This window comes from Protopterus annectens, chromosome 5.part0, assembly GCF_019279795.1.
Source record: "Protopterus annectens isolate FY-2018-M chromosome 5.part0, PAN1.0, whole genome shotgun sequence".
Lineage (NCBI taxonomy): Eukaryota > Metazoa > Chordata > Ceratodontiformes > Protopteridae > Protopterus > Protopterus annectens.
Genome location: NC_056735.1, coordinates 262,245,841 through 262,259,300, shown reverse-complemented (window position 1 = coordinate 262,259,300; position 13,460 = coordinate 262,245,841). Strand labels below are relative to the sequence as shown.

Here is a 13,460-nt window from a genome sequence, read left to right as displayed (position 1 = left end):
ACGTTTGGAGTCCTTAGAGCCCTGATTATGATGCTGGTCAACCTTTCCTGGAAGAGGAGTCACCAGCTGACAGCAGTCCTTTTAGAACCAACTTGGCTTTTCTCTCATTAACTGAGTGACCGCCAAAGCCCTCACAAATAGAGCACTGTGACTCAAGGTGAACAGCCCCAAGACCGTATACACACTTGTCACTGGCCTCTTGAGAAGGGAGCTTGTGATCACAAGCTACACACTTTTTAAAACCCTTCTTCATACTGCTAAGTCAAAAGAACCCTAACATCGAAAATATAGCAAACACTAAACACTAGAAACGCTATAGGTGAGAAAATACCACTAACAATATCAACACACCTAACCCTAACAACCTACACTATCTACTACAAAAAAACCTATACCACATTTAATAAAACACAAAAAAAATAAACTAGGGTAGATGATAGCAATAAGCCAAAGTGCACTCAAAATTTTGCAATAAAGGATACACTCCCATGGTGCAAAACAACCAATTTGCTGTCCAGGAATGGCGGCGAATGAGATCTGGGGTAATCTAAGTTGAGCAGGGGATTATGAGTAGAGGAATTGGAGCTCAATGGACTGAAGTTTTTGGAATATGGCTGGTCTCAGATCAGAGCTGGATCCAGTAACCTTCAGGTTGAATCTAGATGGAAAAGACAACATCAGATCAAGAAGATTCAGTTTTTCTGTATCAACAGGACTACAGGGATGGCTACTATGCTCACTGCAATTATATGTACCAATACGAATTCCAGTGGACATTGTGCAATTTGTGGTCGTCCAGTACAGCAGCTGTCATAAACACACAAAACAGAAGCAAATATAAAAATGTATAAGAAATGACAGAACATTTTTCTTTTCTAACACTCTCTCTCTGATTTTTGTTATAAACAGAAACGAAAACAAACTATTTTATATGCAGAACATACAAAAAACATTTGTTAAGACTTACCAGTTATTTACTTGCAACAATGTCAGATTTGTCTGTGTGGCAATTTGTTTCTTTTCATCCTCTGTTGGATACGGATGCTGAATACAAAACAGATGACTGTTAGAAGATAAGAGATATGGCAGTACTCACCATAACAGTTGACCTTTTACAGGATCCTCTGAGATGAGGATAACATTTTCATACTTCCATCCTGTGCCATCTCACATAGCTCTTATAAAAAGCTAGAGCCCTTTGGAATAATATCACCCTTTAATTCATACAAAGCATCCTAGCATCAGTGTTAATGGCAACACACACTTCAGTGGTCTCCATTTCTTAATACCTTACCTTAACTGAGTTCTATTTGCAAGGAAACAAAAAAACAAGGATATTAACTTTGACAAAAATGAAGGTACTCACAAAACCAGCTGATCTTCAAGTGGTCTGGCAGTTTGTACCACCTTCATGACTCTCTCTCACCAAAGTTCTTCTAGTTCTCCAGTTCTGGCACTTGGGGCTTGTTCCCCCATTTACCTTTGCCCCTGCTGATGCATAAAGTACCACAACCTATTCTAAGTTCAGATGATGTGTCTAGTCCTACAACTAGGTCTATGGTCAAGAAGCACGAGTTAGCTGCACATTAAAGAAAATAACTAATGAAGCATACAAATAATACAATATTGGCACACTTAAATGAAATGACACCTGTAAAAGATGGAGAGAATAATCCAACAACAAGGATATGTTGGAGGTTGAGAAAAAAGAAGTTATGTCTTACCATAATGTTTCACCTGAGTTGTTGATCTTCTTCCATTCATCACTGATGGATATGGTTCCAAACCCTCGGAACCGAGTCAGACAAATACCAAGCTAGCGTACACCAAACTCTCGAGCCACGCTACTACCCACAATGTCCTTCATCCCATACCTCAGATCGAGTTTGCAGAACATATAGTAGAAACAGAAATAAAGGCTGAGGCCATCTCTGCGCAAACACCCTAACACACCAAAATGACCCGAAGATCCACCAGGAGCCTTTCGCGGGGGAAGGTGGGAGAGTGTGATGAATGGAAGAAGATCAACTACTCAGATGGAACGTTATGGTAAGACATAACTTCTTTATCTGAAGTTGTTAATCTTCTTCCATTCCTCACTGATGGGACCAAGTCCCTAGCTACTAGAGAATCTGGGTGGTCCTCATGGAAGAACATTCTGGAGAACCACAGAGCCAAAGGCAGCTCTTCCCCTGGAGATCAGATCCAATATGTAATGCTTGATAAAGGTATGGGGTTTAGCCCAAGTGGCGGCTGCACTAATATCATACATGGAAGCCCTAGCATGAAAGGCGACAGAAGCGGCCACAGCTCTAGTGGAATGAGGTTTAATGCGGCCAGGAGCTGATTCCTCCTCCAGGGAATAAACAAAGGTAATGCAGTCCCCTAAGCCATTTAGACAAGGTAACCTTAGACACTGCCGATCCCATTCTAGAGCCCGCAAAGGCAACAAAAAGCTGATCTGACTTACGAAATGACTTTGTCCTGTCCAAATAAAAATGTAACTGTCTGTGGACATCCAAGGAATGTCGACAGTATTCCCCTTTGTTGGTATAATTAGGGAAAAACACGGGCAACTCAATGGACTGATTAAGAGAGAATTCCGAAACCACCTTGGGTAAGAGAGTGGGATTGATGCGAAGTGATACTCTGTCCTTATGGAAAATCAAATAAGGACTCAATGCATAATGCTTGCAACTCTGATACATGTCTGGCTGAAGTAACCGCCACCAGAAACAAGGTCTTCCAGGACAGAAATTTCACATCATAGGTTGCAGCCGGCTCGAAGGGAGGTAGAGCCAAAGTTTGAAGCACCCTAGATAGATTCCATGATTCTACAGGTTGCCTAATGGGAGGTCCAGAATGAAAAATCACCTTCAAGAAGGTCTTACACGGATGAGAAGACATAATAGGAATTCCATTTGAACCATCATGGAAATTGGAGATGGCAGCTAGATGCACCCGAATTGTGGATGCAGAAGCTCCGTTAAGGAAAAGCTTGGTCAGGTATTGAAGAAACGTAGCTACTGGAACAGAAACAGGATCCAGAGACAGCTCTTGTGCCCACAAGGAAAAGCGTTTCCACTTGTCATAATAAAGTTTTCTGGTAGAAGGTTTATGGGATGCCAAAATAATATTCCGTACCAGAGAAGAGAGTGACTCAAGCCTGGATACTAACGGAAGTGGAGCAACCAAGCTGTCAGTTTGAGAGTGGTCAGATTTGGAGACGATAACCCTTGGGGGTGAGAAATGAGACCCTGACGGAAGTCCTGGATCCAAGGAGATCGGAGCAGGTGTGGCTGAAGGAAGGGGAACCAAACCTGTCGAGGTCAGAATGGAGCAATGAGAATCATTCTGCTTCTCAACCGAGTAGCTTTCCTTAAGACCAAGGGTATCAAGGGGATGGGAGGATAAGCGTACAGGAGACCTGCGGGCCAATCATGAGTCAGAGCATCTCTCGGTGACTGCCCCTGCGGAGGAAAGAGGGCAAAGTAGCTGCTGCACTTCGTATTGGAGGGGGGAGGCAAACAGATTGCAGCAAGGCTGGCCCCAGCAGCTAAAAATTTCCTCCGCCACTTTCGGGTTGAGATACCACTCGTGAGGAAGCAGGATGCATCTGCTCAGCCTGTCCGCAATCACGTTGGAACTCCCCGGGATGTGTGTAGCAATCAGGTAACGGTTGGAAGCTATTGCCCACTGCCAAATTCTCATAGCTTCGCAGCAAAGAGGGTAAGATCTAGTCCCTTCCTGCTTGTTGATGTACCAGACCACAGACATGTTGTTGGACTGGATAGCAATTGGTCCCCAGTAACTCAGCTCTGAGGTCTAGAACGTTGATGTGTAAGTCGACTTCTAGAGGAGACCACGTGCCTTGAACAGATTTTCCCCTGAAAGTGGCCCCCCCCACCCTATCAGGGAAGCATCCGTAGTCACTGTGGCGTTGGGCTGAAGAGGTTGAAAGGGGTGACATCAAAGACTTTCGTCCATTCTCATCCGCCAAAGGAGATCCTGTTTGCAGAGATCGGTGATGAGGATTCATGCATTCAGAGGATGATGATTGTGTATCTATTGAGTTTGAAAAAGCCATATGAGCCACAAGAGCATATGAAGTCTGGCCAACAGAAGAATGGGAATGGCTGCCACCATGGAACCCAGAGCCTGCAGAACTTCCCTTGCAGACACTTTCTTGCAGTCGAGTATCACTTGCACTTGTGTTCTCAGTCTTAAGAGCCTGTAATGAGGAAGAGATATTAGGCCAAGCTGAGTGTTGAACATAGCCCCTATGAATTCCAGTTGTTGTGAGGGCTGAAGGTTTGATTTTTTTCCCCAATTGATAATAATGCACAGAGACTCCGCCAGAGACAGAGTGTAGCGAAGGGCCCTGGTCAGTAGACGCTCGGTGGGGGCGGAGAGGAGCCAATTGTCCAGACAAGGAAACACCTGGAATCCCAGCCGGAAGCACAAAAGTCTCCTGGAGCATTTGTCCATTTTGATGTGGTAATACGCATCTCGGAGATCTAGAGGCACATCCACACAACCTCCCGAAGGCATGGAAGGATGGATTGAAAGGTGACCATGCGGAACTTGGTCTGTATGACTGACTCATTCAAACAACTGAGATCCAGTATGGGCCTCCAGTCCTCCGTCTTTTTTGGCACCAAAAAGAGTCTGGAGTAGAACCCTAATCTGCACTGATCTGGGGGGACCTTTTGGATGACTCGTTTACAAGAAGCTTCTTGATTTCGGAAGCTGCCTCCTCCCTTTGACTAGGTGGTACTTTGGGAAGAGAAAATTGAGGTCTTGGAAAGGATTTGAAAGGAATGTGATAGCCTCTGATGATAATTCTCTGCACACACAGATCGTCGGTAATGGAGGACCAGGCTGTTTGGTGCAGAGAGAAATGCATCCCAACTGCTTCCAGAGGAAAGCAATCGAGCAACGCTTTAGGAGCGCTGATAGGGTCTACCGGAGAAAGAATCTCTAGAGCCCTGATTCCGGTAACCCCCTTCTGCACCTAAAGGGGCGTCTTCCAGAAAATCCTTCTCTAGCTCATGGATGTTGCATAGAAAATTGTTTAGATCCCTGGTTATCCTGGCCACCCCCAGCCCCTGAGATTTGATGACATTCCTCTTCAATCTGGGAGGGTGCATGCTTTTCGCATGCAACAGGAAATTGACCCTGGTGGGTTTTTTGTAGAGATCATGGTTAACACGTCCTTTTTCCATGTCCTTGATCACCATGAGGTCCAGGAATTCCACTTTTTCCAAGCTGGTCTTGTGCGTGAACCTCAGGAAGTTGGTAGTGGAATTGATGTAGCTGAGAAATTCTTCTAGGGTCTCTCTCTCTCACCTTCCCATACCAAAAAGATATCATCAATGAAGCGATAGTAGCATGTCATGTGACTGAAGTAGAGGGAGCCATAGATGAAGTCCATCTCACATTTTCTCAGAGCTGTGTTGGCCAGGATGTGGGCCATGGCAACTCCCATGGCTATCCCTGTGGTCTGCCGGTAGATGTCGGTGTTGAACTTGAAGTAGTTATTCCCCAAGACCAGTGATAGTAGCCTGCTGAGTTTTTCTGTTTCTCCTGGCAGGAATGCGCAATCTTTGTGATAGGCCTCAATGGTGGTCTGTATGCAATAGTCGTGGGGCAGTACTGATTAGAGTGCCTCCACGTCTATGGTGACCAGGATCGAGTTTTCATTTAGGTTGATGTCCTTTATCTTGGTGAGAAAGTCCATAGAGTCCAGAATGTAGGATTGGTTGTTGGCTGCCAGGGGGTCACCATAAAGAAATGCCCCAGCATCAGGGAACCATCTAGAAAGAGTGCCCAGAGGGGATACCACCAGCCCAAAAGGCATCTTCCCATGTAGCTTACCACCCTGCCATTACTGCAAACATATCAGCAACAAGGATCAGTTTGTATGCCCAAACAACAAGAAGACCTACAAATCTAGGCAACTGTACCAACAAAGGAGTGGTGTACAGAGCATAATGCTCAAATTGTCAGGCCTTCTACGTGGGAAAGACCATCAATATGCTCAAGACGAAAATAATGAGGCATGTATTTGACATCCAACATGGCATCACCAGCAACCATCTGGCAATGCATGCCAGAATAAAACTGGGCCACCGGACATTCAGATTCCACATCTTGGAACAAGTGAATCATGACCCATTCACAGGGGACCACAACTCACGTCTTGAAAGTAAAGAACTGACCTGGCAGATTGAACTGGAAGCCAGGAAATCACCTGATCTGAGCACCACATAAACGATCATCCCCATTCTCAACCGGAGGACTCTGAACCATGGACAATACGGCGAAAAAGAGTACCAGGTAAATGTGTCCAAGGACCCCCCCATCCATTTGTACCTATTTTGGTTCTTGGAAGCACAGACCTGCTGCCGGCCTTCTTCATTATTATTATTACTATCACTATTATTATTTTTGCTAACACTACTAATGCGATTCATTCACTTCAAGATGTGTAAAGTTGGTTCATATTTCAGTTAAATATCGAGAGTAAGGCTTGAAAGTTATAATACTGGCTGTTATATATAAAAGACTACAACCATGTATATTGAACAAGAATCTTGTACAAGAAATTACATTTATTCCTCCCTGAAGAAGAATGCATTTCGAAAGCATTGTGTTGCAATCTCTGAGTTCTATTAAAAGATGGGATTTAGAGGGAACATGTTTAATGCAAAGCTTTAATCCACACAAGAGCTTCCTCAATAGTCCCCTAGTCACATAGCCTATGGCAGATATGTATTTAGACATATCATATTGTGAATACAGACTCATTATGATGTTTTAACTTCTTACTGTTTTTCCTGCTTTTTTTTCCCTGTTTTTGTTGTCATGTACCACTAATGCCCACACAAGCATATGTTATCTTAAGAACTAACAATTAACCAATTTGGTCTACTTTGTCTAATAACTGAGGACTTAGCTTAGTAAGTAACTTAGCCTTAATACACAGAGACATGGGACACCTAGAAATGTAAATTGGGGGTATTTACCCCACCAATGATAACTCTCCATGGGAATAGCCACGCCCCTTGAGATACACAGACATGGGACACCTAGAAATGTAAATTGGGTGAATTTAACCCACCAATTACATTTCTGCATGGGGATAGCCACGCCCCTGGAGAAACCCCAATCGGTGATTGGTCCAAAACAAAACACGCCCACCCATTTAGTGTATAAAAAGAGCAGTAACTGTATGCATGCTAGATTCTCACTCAGAGCAACGCTAGGAAGAAGATTGGAACTGTGACCTGCAAGGACGGAAATAAAGAAACACGGATCAAACGCTACTGCCTCTGGTGTCTTCTTTTAGAACAAACGAATGCTTTGCATGCCGACTGCCCACCATCTTGGGCAAGGGATAACAGGACTAAGAGAGCTCAGACCCTGCAAGGGACCACAAAGGTTCTTATAAGAACCCACGGAAACCCAACCCGGTCTAAGGGTGACTGTAAGAGGTCTGGCTTACTAGGATACCCTCCAGGTTCCTCTGTAAGGCTGGTCAAAGGGCAACTGCAATAGGTCTGGCTTACTAGGATACCCTCCAGGTTCCTCTGTAAGGCTGGTCAAAGGGCATCTGCAATAGGTCTGGCTTACTGAGATACCCTCTAGGTTCCTCTGTAAGACCACACAGACCACAAAGGTTCTTCTACGAACCCACAGACCACATCTGCAGGAGCCCAGCCTTACATAAGGGGGCACCTACTGAGATCTGATCTGACAGGGTACCTAGGGCGGCCCTTGTAAGGGCCACTTCAGCTCTAACCAATACAACAGCCCTCTTCAGGGAACCAACAGTCCTCCCCGGGACTACAACATTTCTTATCAGGAATTCAACAGTCCTCTTCAGGACTACAACAGCCCTTCTCAGGGCTACAAAAGTCCACATCAGGACTACAACAGCCCTCCTCAGGGCTACAACTATAAGGACACCCCATGACAGCTACAATACGAATCATCTACTGAAAAGTCCTTTTGTGGACTACTTCCTAAGCCTCCAAAAAGCGCAATTCTTTCTAGGTACAGTGTTCTTCCCTCCTGAAATTTACACCCACCCTGTGGGTTACACTCTAGGAGCAGTAGGTTTCCCTCCCTTGTACATTCTTTCTACCTTATAGACATATGAAATTCATTTGGATAAACAGCAAGAAAGAGTCACTTTAGATGCTCCTTTTCATAATTTGGCTGGAGAAAAGGAAGTGAACAATTGGTCAATCTTTCTAACTTTTTTAGTGCAGTGCAAATGAAAATGAAGTTGATGGTGCTCATCCAGCAGATTTAGCATGTATTTGCCTTTGTTGGTAAATCTTGAGAAGAAAACAGGAATTTTGACAGACTGGTTAGCTGATGATTCAGAAGCTACCTTATGAAGAAAGGAAGGACTGTTTCTCAGAGAAACTGTGTCCTTATGCAAGACCAAATAAGGAGGTTTACACACGCAGTTCCAATATCCTATGAGAAGAGGTGACTGCCACCAAAAAACAAGGTCTTCCAAGCCAGATATTTTAAGTCAACCTTAGCTGCAGGTTCACAAGGAGTTCTGGTTAAAGCCTGTAAAAGAATGGTAATATCCCAAGGGGAAACAGGATCTCTAAAGGGAAACTTGAGAAGGAAGGTACCCCTTAGGAAGGCTTTGGACAATCTTAAGGAAGCAATGGGTGATTTGATTTTCTCCAGTGTGAAAACTGGAGATGGCTGCTAGTTGAACTTTGACAGCAGAATAGCTATCCCGCTGTAGAAAAGAAAAGCCCAAAAAGTCCATGATCACAGAGATAGTGGGACTAAAAAGGGGTCCAAATTCCTACTTGAAACCCAGAATGAAAATTTCTTCCATTTACTTTTATAAACCTTCCCAGTAGAAGGCTTTCGTGCAGAGGTCAAAATGAGAATGACTTGGGATGAAAGCCTGGACTGTCTAATCATCGCTGGAACAGAAGAAACCATGCGGTTAACTTGAGGGGTTGTATGCCAGGGTGAGGTATCCTGGACAGGTGAGAGAGAGAAGATATGTAATGGTGCAAAACACCAATGGAAGGCGAATCAGATGAAGTCAGAGGAAGGGAAAAGTACAGTTGTGTACACGTACCATAAATGTAGATGTGAAATCCGTAAGAGCATCTACACCTTTTGAGTCAAAAAGGGAGCAATGAGAATCACAGTAGCCCTCCTCCACATTGCTTTCTGCTGAAACTTTAGGATCAGAGGAGTAAGCCATGTGTGGGTTACAGCATAGTACAGTTGTGTACACTTACCATAAATGTAGAGGTTTATAAAAGTAAATGGAAGAAATTTTTGCAAATACACCAAAAAGGCTTTTAAGCATAGTAAAAGAAAGTAGAGGTATAGTAAGAGAAAAACAGGGGGCTGGAGCGAGGGTAACCAGGACTGCAACAGTGAATACACTCGAACATCTACATTTATAGTAAGTGTACACAACTGTACTATGTTCTTCGTATTTCACTGTTGCAGTCATTACATTTGGGTAGATTCCCAAAGCTGTGGTTCGGGGGATGGATTTATACAGTATTAGGACCAGCTATAAGACCCTGCAGGACAGCGGTGGCAAAGCCAGCTCTGGATTTAGAGAAAAAAGGTAAATGGTAATGTTTGGTGAACGTATTTACTGAGCTCCAAGTAGCAGCTTCTAGAACGTCTCTGGTAGGAACACCTCTGAGAAGGGCTGTAGAAGTAGATGCAGCCCTGGTGGAATGAGATCTGATCCCCTGGGGGATAGTTTTACCATGGTGCATATAACAGAAATGAATACAATGGCTTATCCATTTGGAAATAGTCTGCTTTGAAATAGCCTTTCCCTCTGCCCCTGCAGCAAATGCCACCAGTAGCTGTTTAGATTTTCATACAGATTTTGTCCTGTTCAAGTAAAACCTAAGTTGTCTGTGCACATCCAATGAATGTAGAATCTGCTCTCCCTTGTTCTGTGGAATGGAAAAGAAAGTTGGCAAATGAATGGTCTGATTAAGAGCCACACTGGATACCACCTTAGGCATGAAGGATGGATTGGTCCTGAGAGACACCCTGTCCGCAAGAAAAATAATGAAAGGCTCCACTGCCATAAGAGCCTGTAATTCAGAAATCCTTCTAGCTGAAGTGACTGCTAAAAGGAAAGCTGTTTTCCAGGAGTGAAATTTTAAGTCTGCAGTAGCAGCTGGCTCGAAAGGAGGGAGAGTGAGTTTTTCCAATACAAAATTGAGGTGCTAGGCAGGGGTTGGAGCTCTCCTGGGTGGTCTTAAGTGTTTGGCCCCTCTGAGATACTGCTTTAGCAGAGGATGAGAGAACAGGGGAGATTCTGTGTTGTAATGAGCTGAAATGGCTGAGGCATGGATTTTTATGAATGAAAAGGACAGGCCCTTGTAAAGCATCTCAGTTAAGTAAAATCTGAGGAATATTGGGCACTGCTGTGCTTATTCCTTGTGACTGGTTCCAGGTACAGAATCTTTTCCATTTGTCAGCATAAGATTTTCTAGTGCTAGGCCTTCTTGCCTCCAAAATGACATCCATCACAGGTTTGCTGAGGGATGCTAAGGGTGAATTTAGGTGATTAGCCACACTGCAAGATTCAAAGTTTGGAGCTGAGTGTGCAGATTTTGGTTGTTCTGCTGAGACAGTAAGTAAGGTGTCTGAGGCAGGTGCCACGGTGGAAGGTGTGACACATTGTGCAGGAGTGGGTACCAGTGTTGGCAAGGCCAGTCTGGTGCAATCAGAATCATTTTGATTTGTTCTGTTTGACTTTTAGTAGAACTTTGGAGAGCAGAGGCAGAGGGGGAAAAGCATAGACTGATAGGTTTTTCCAGCTGAATGATAGAGCATCCACTTTCCAGGCTTTTCTGTGATGAGTTCTTGTGCAGAATTTGTCCAACTGATAGTTCTGGGGTGAGGAAAAAAGATCAATGTCTGGACTCCCCCATTTGTGTGTCAACATGTTGAAAATCCATGGTTCCAGTTTCCATTCGTGTGGGTCCATGATATTTCTGCTTAGTTTGTCTGCCACAGTATTCAGCTTTCCTGGCAGGAATTGAGCTTGTAGTTTTATTTGGTAGATCAAGGCCGTGTTCCACAATGCCATGGCTAGTTTGCAAAGGGGGTAGGAGTGTATAACCCCCTGCTTGTTTATGTACCTCATAACTGTGGTGTTGTCTGTCTTTATCATTAATTGTCCTGGATGAAGGTAGTCCTTGAAGGCTGTCAGTGCATTCTGTACAGCTAGCATCTCTTTCTGATTGATATGAAGGTGCATTTGATTTGGGCTCCATTTTCCCTGAATGCACTTCCCTGCCAGAAGAGCCCCCCAAGCATAGTCTGATGGGTCTGTAGTTAGGGTTTGGGCGGCAGGGGTTGGAGTGAATGGCAGTCCCTTGTTTTGGTGGCAGGCCTCTGCCCACTATAGGAACTCTAGTTGCAGGCAAGGTATAACAGGAATCATTGTTTCCAGGCTGTGACAATGTTGACTCCATAAACATTTTAAGTACCACTGAAGTTTCCTCATATGCAGTCTTGCATATGGAATTAGAAGAATGCAGGAAGCCATGTACCCCAAGGCTTGCAGAATTTGTCTTGCAGATATCAGGGTTTTTGTGGCCACCTGTTTGAAGTAAGTTACCAAATGAATTTGCATTTCTGGCATAAGCTAAGTCATCTGGGCAGTTGTATTCAAGCTTGCACCCAGGAATGCAATCTTTTGAGAGGGTACCAGTTGTGATTTCTTTTCATTTATGGTGTACCATAGACAAGTTAGAACCCTTTTTACAAACGCCAGATGCTTTAAAAGAATGTCCTTGCTTTCTGCCTGAATTAGACAATCGTCCAGGTATGGATATATTTGAATATTTATTTTTCTGCAAAATACAATTACTGGAGCCAGGCACTTTGTGAAGACCCTGGGCGCAGTAGATAAGCCAAAGGGCAGTGCAGAAAACTGGTAATGCAAGTAGCCTGCTTTGAAGCGGATCTTCTGCAAGATTCCGATTGGGATATGCAGGTAAGCCTCTTTTAAGTCTAGAGTTACCAACCAGGCATCTTGGCCTAGCATAGGAAGTAACTGTTGAAGACTCAGCATCTTGAATTTTAGAATGTCCAGTGATGTGTTTAGAGTAGATAAGTCCAGAATTGGACGCCATGATTTGTCTTTTCTGGGTACCAGGAAAAGTCTTGAATAGAAACCTTGTCCCTTTTCCTCTTCTGGTACTGGTTGAATAGCCCCCATGGTCATGAGGGACAGTACTTGTTTCTGGGCCTCTGCTCACTGATTTGGGGACAGATCTGGCCATCCGTTTGGGATTCGCAACGTGTGGAAATGAAATATGTATCCCTGGGATACTATATTTAAAACCCATTTGTCCTGTGTTATAAGTTGCCAGTTTCTTGCATGAAGTGCCAGTTTTCCCCCCAAAAGGGTGGCTAAAAGGTAAGTGCTTGGTGAGTGTAGAGGGAAGTCATTGAGACTGTTTACCATAGGGAGGTGCCTTGTTGTTTCCAGGCTTGAAGGTGGAGGCACCCCATTGTTTTGTTCTAAAAGTCCCTTGTGACTGAAACCTGGAGCCTTTGGAATGTCGGGGTTTGACTTGAGTGGCTCTCGAAGGAACTGGGAAGGACCAGTTCTTAGTAGGCCAGTGCCTACTAAATCTTGGAGGTTGCACTTGTAAGAAGACTTTCACAGTTTGCATAGATGTAGCTTTATGTTCCATCTTTTTTAAAACTTCTTCAGCCTTACTACCAAAGAGACGGTCCTGTTGTAAAGGAGCATCCAACAATTTTGCTTTAACATGATCAGGCAGAGTTTGCTCTTTGAGCCAAGCATGGCTTCTTAGCACAGACCCAGTTACAGCAGCCCTGCAAGAGGCACCAAAAGAATCAAAACCACATTGCAAAGTATGTTTTGCAACTTGTTCAGCTGAATGCAATAAATAGTACAGTTTAGTACCTACCATAAATGTAGATGTTCGAGTGCTAATACAGCTGCAGTAATCACAGATGGGTTTTCAGCCGTCAGGCGGTCCCTCGGTCGGCCGAATTCCAAAGTCTTGGTCTGGTGTCGGTTGTCGTCGCTTACTCTTCTGACGTCAGGAAGGCCAGAGTATATAAGACACAGCCGACGCCATGTTCTTCAGTCTTTCTTGCCCCAGATGTCAGGTGCCCCCAAAAGGAAGGCAATACATAAATAAGGCTTATCTACATATGCAAGCAATGCAATGTAATGCAAAATCAGTGTAAGCAAGCAAATAAAACATAGCAGGATAACCCAGTCAGGTGGTATGAAGAGGTTGTTAGGCCCCATGCCTTTACCAAGTGGGGAAGGAGGGAAACCTGTACTGCAGCTGTATTAGCACTCGAACATCTACATTTATGGTAGCTACAAAACTGTACTATGTTCATCGTGCAAACAGCTGCAGTAATCACAGATGGGT

General features: G+C 44.1%; 1 protein-coding gene across 2 annotated transcripts in view; it reads right to left on the bottom strand.

Moving 5' to 3' along the window:
• The window catches only part of PKNOX1 (PBX/knotted 1 homeobox 1), a 1,629,974-nt gene that overhangs the window by 643,910 nt on the left and 972,604 nt on the right, over positions 1–13,460 (bottom strand). For both annotated transcript variants that reach the window (XM_044072234.1, XM_044072235.1), the window contains exon 8: positions 968–1,044. In XM_044072234.1, the coding sequence (XP_043928169.1) occupies positions 968–1,044 (77 nt within the window). The remainder of the gene's footprint in view (positions 1–967; positions 1,045–13,460) is intronic.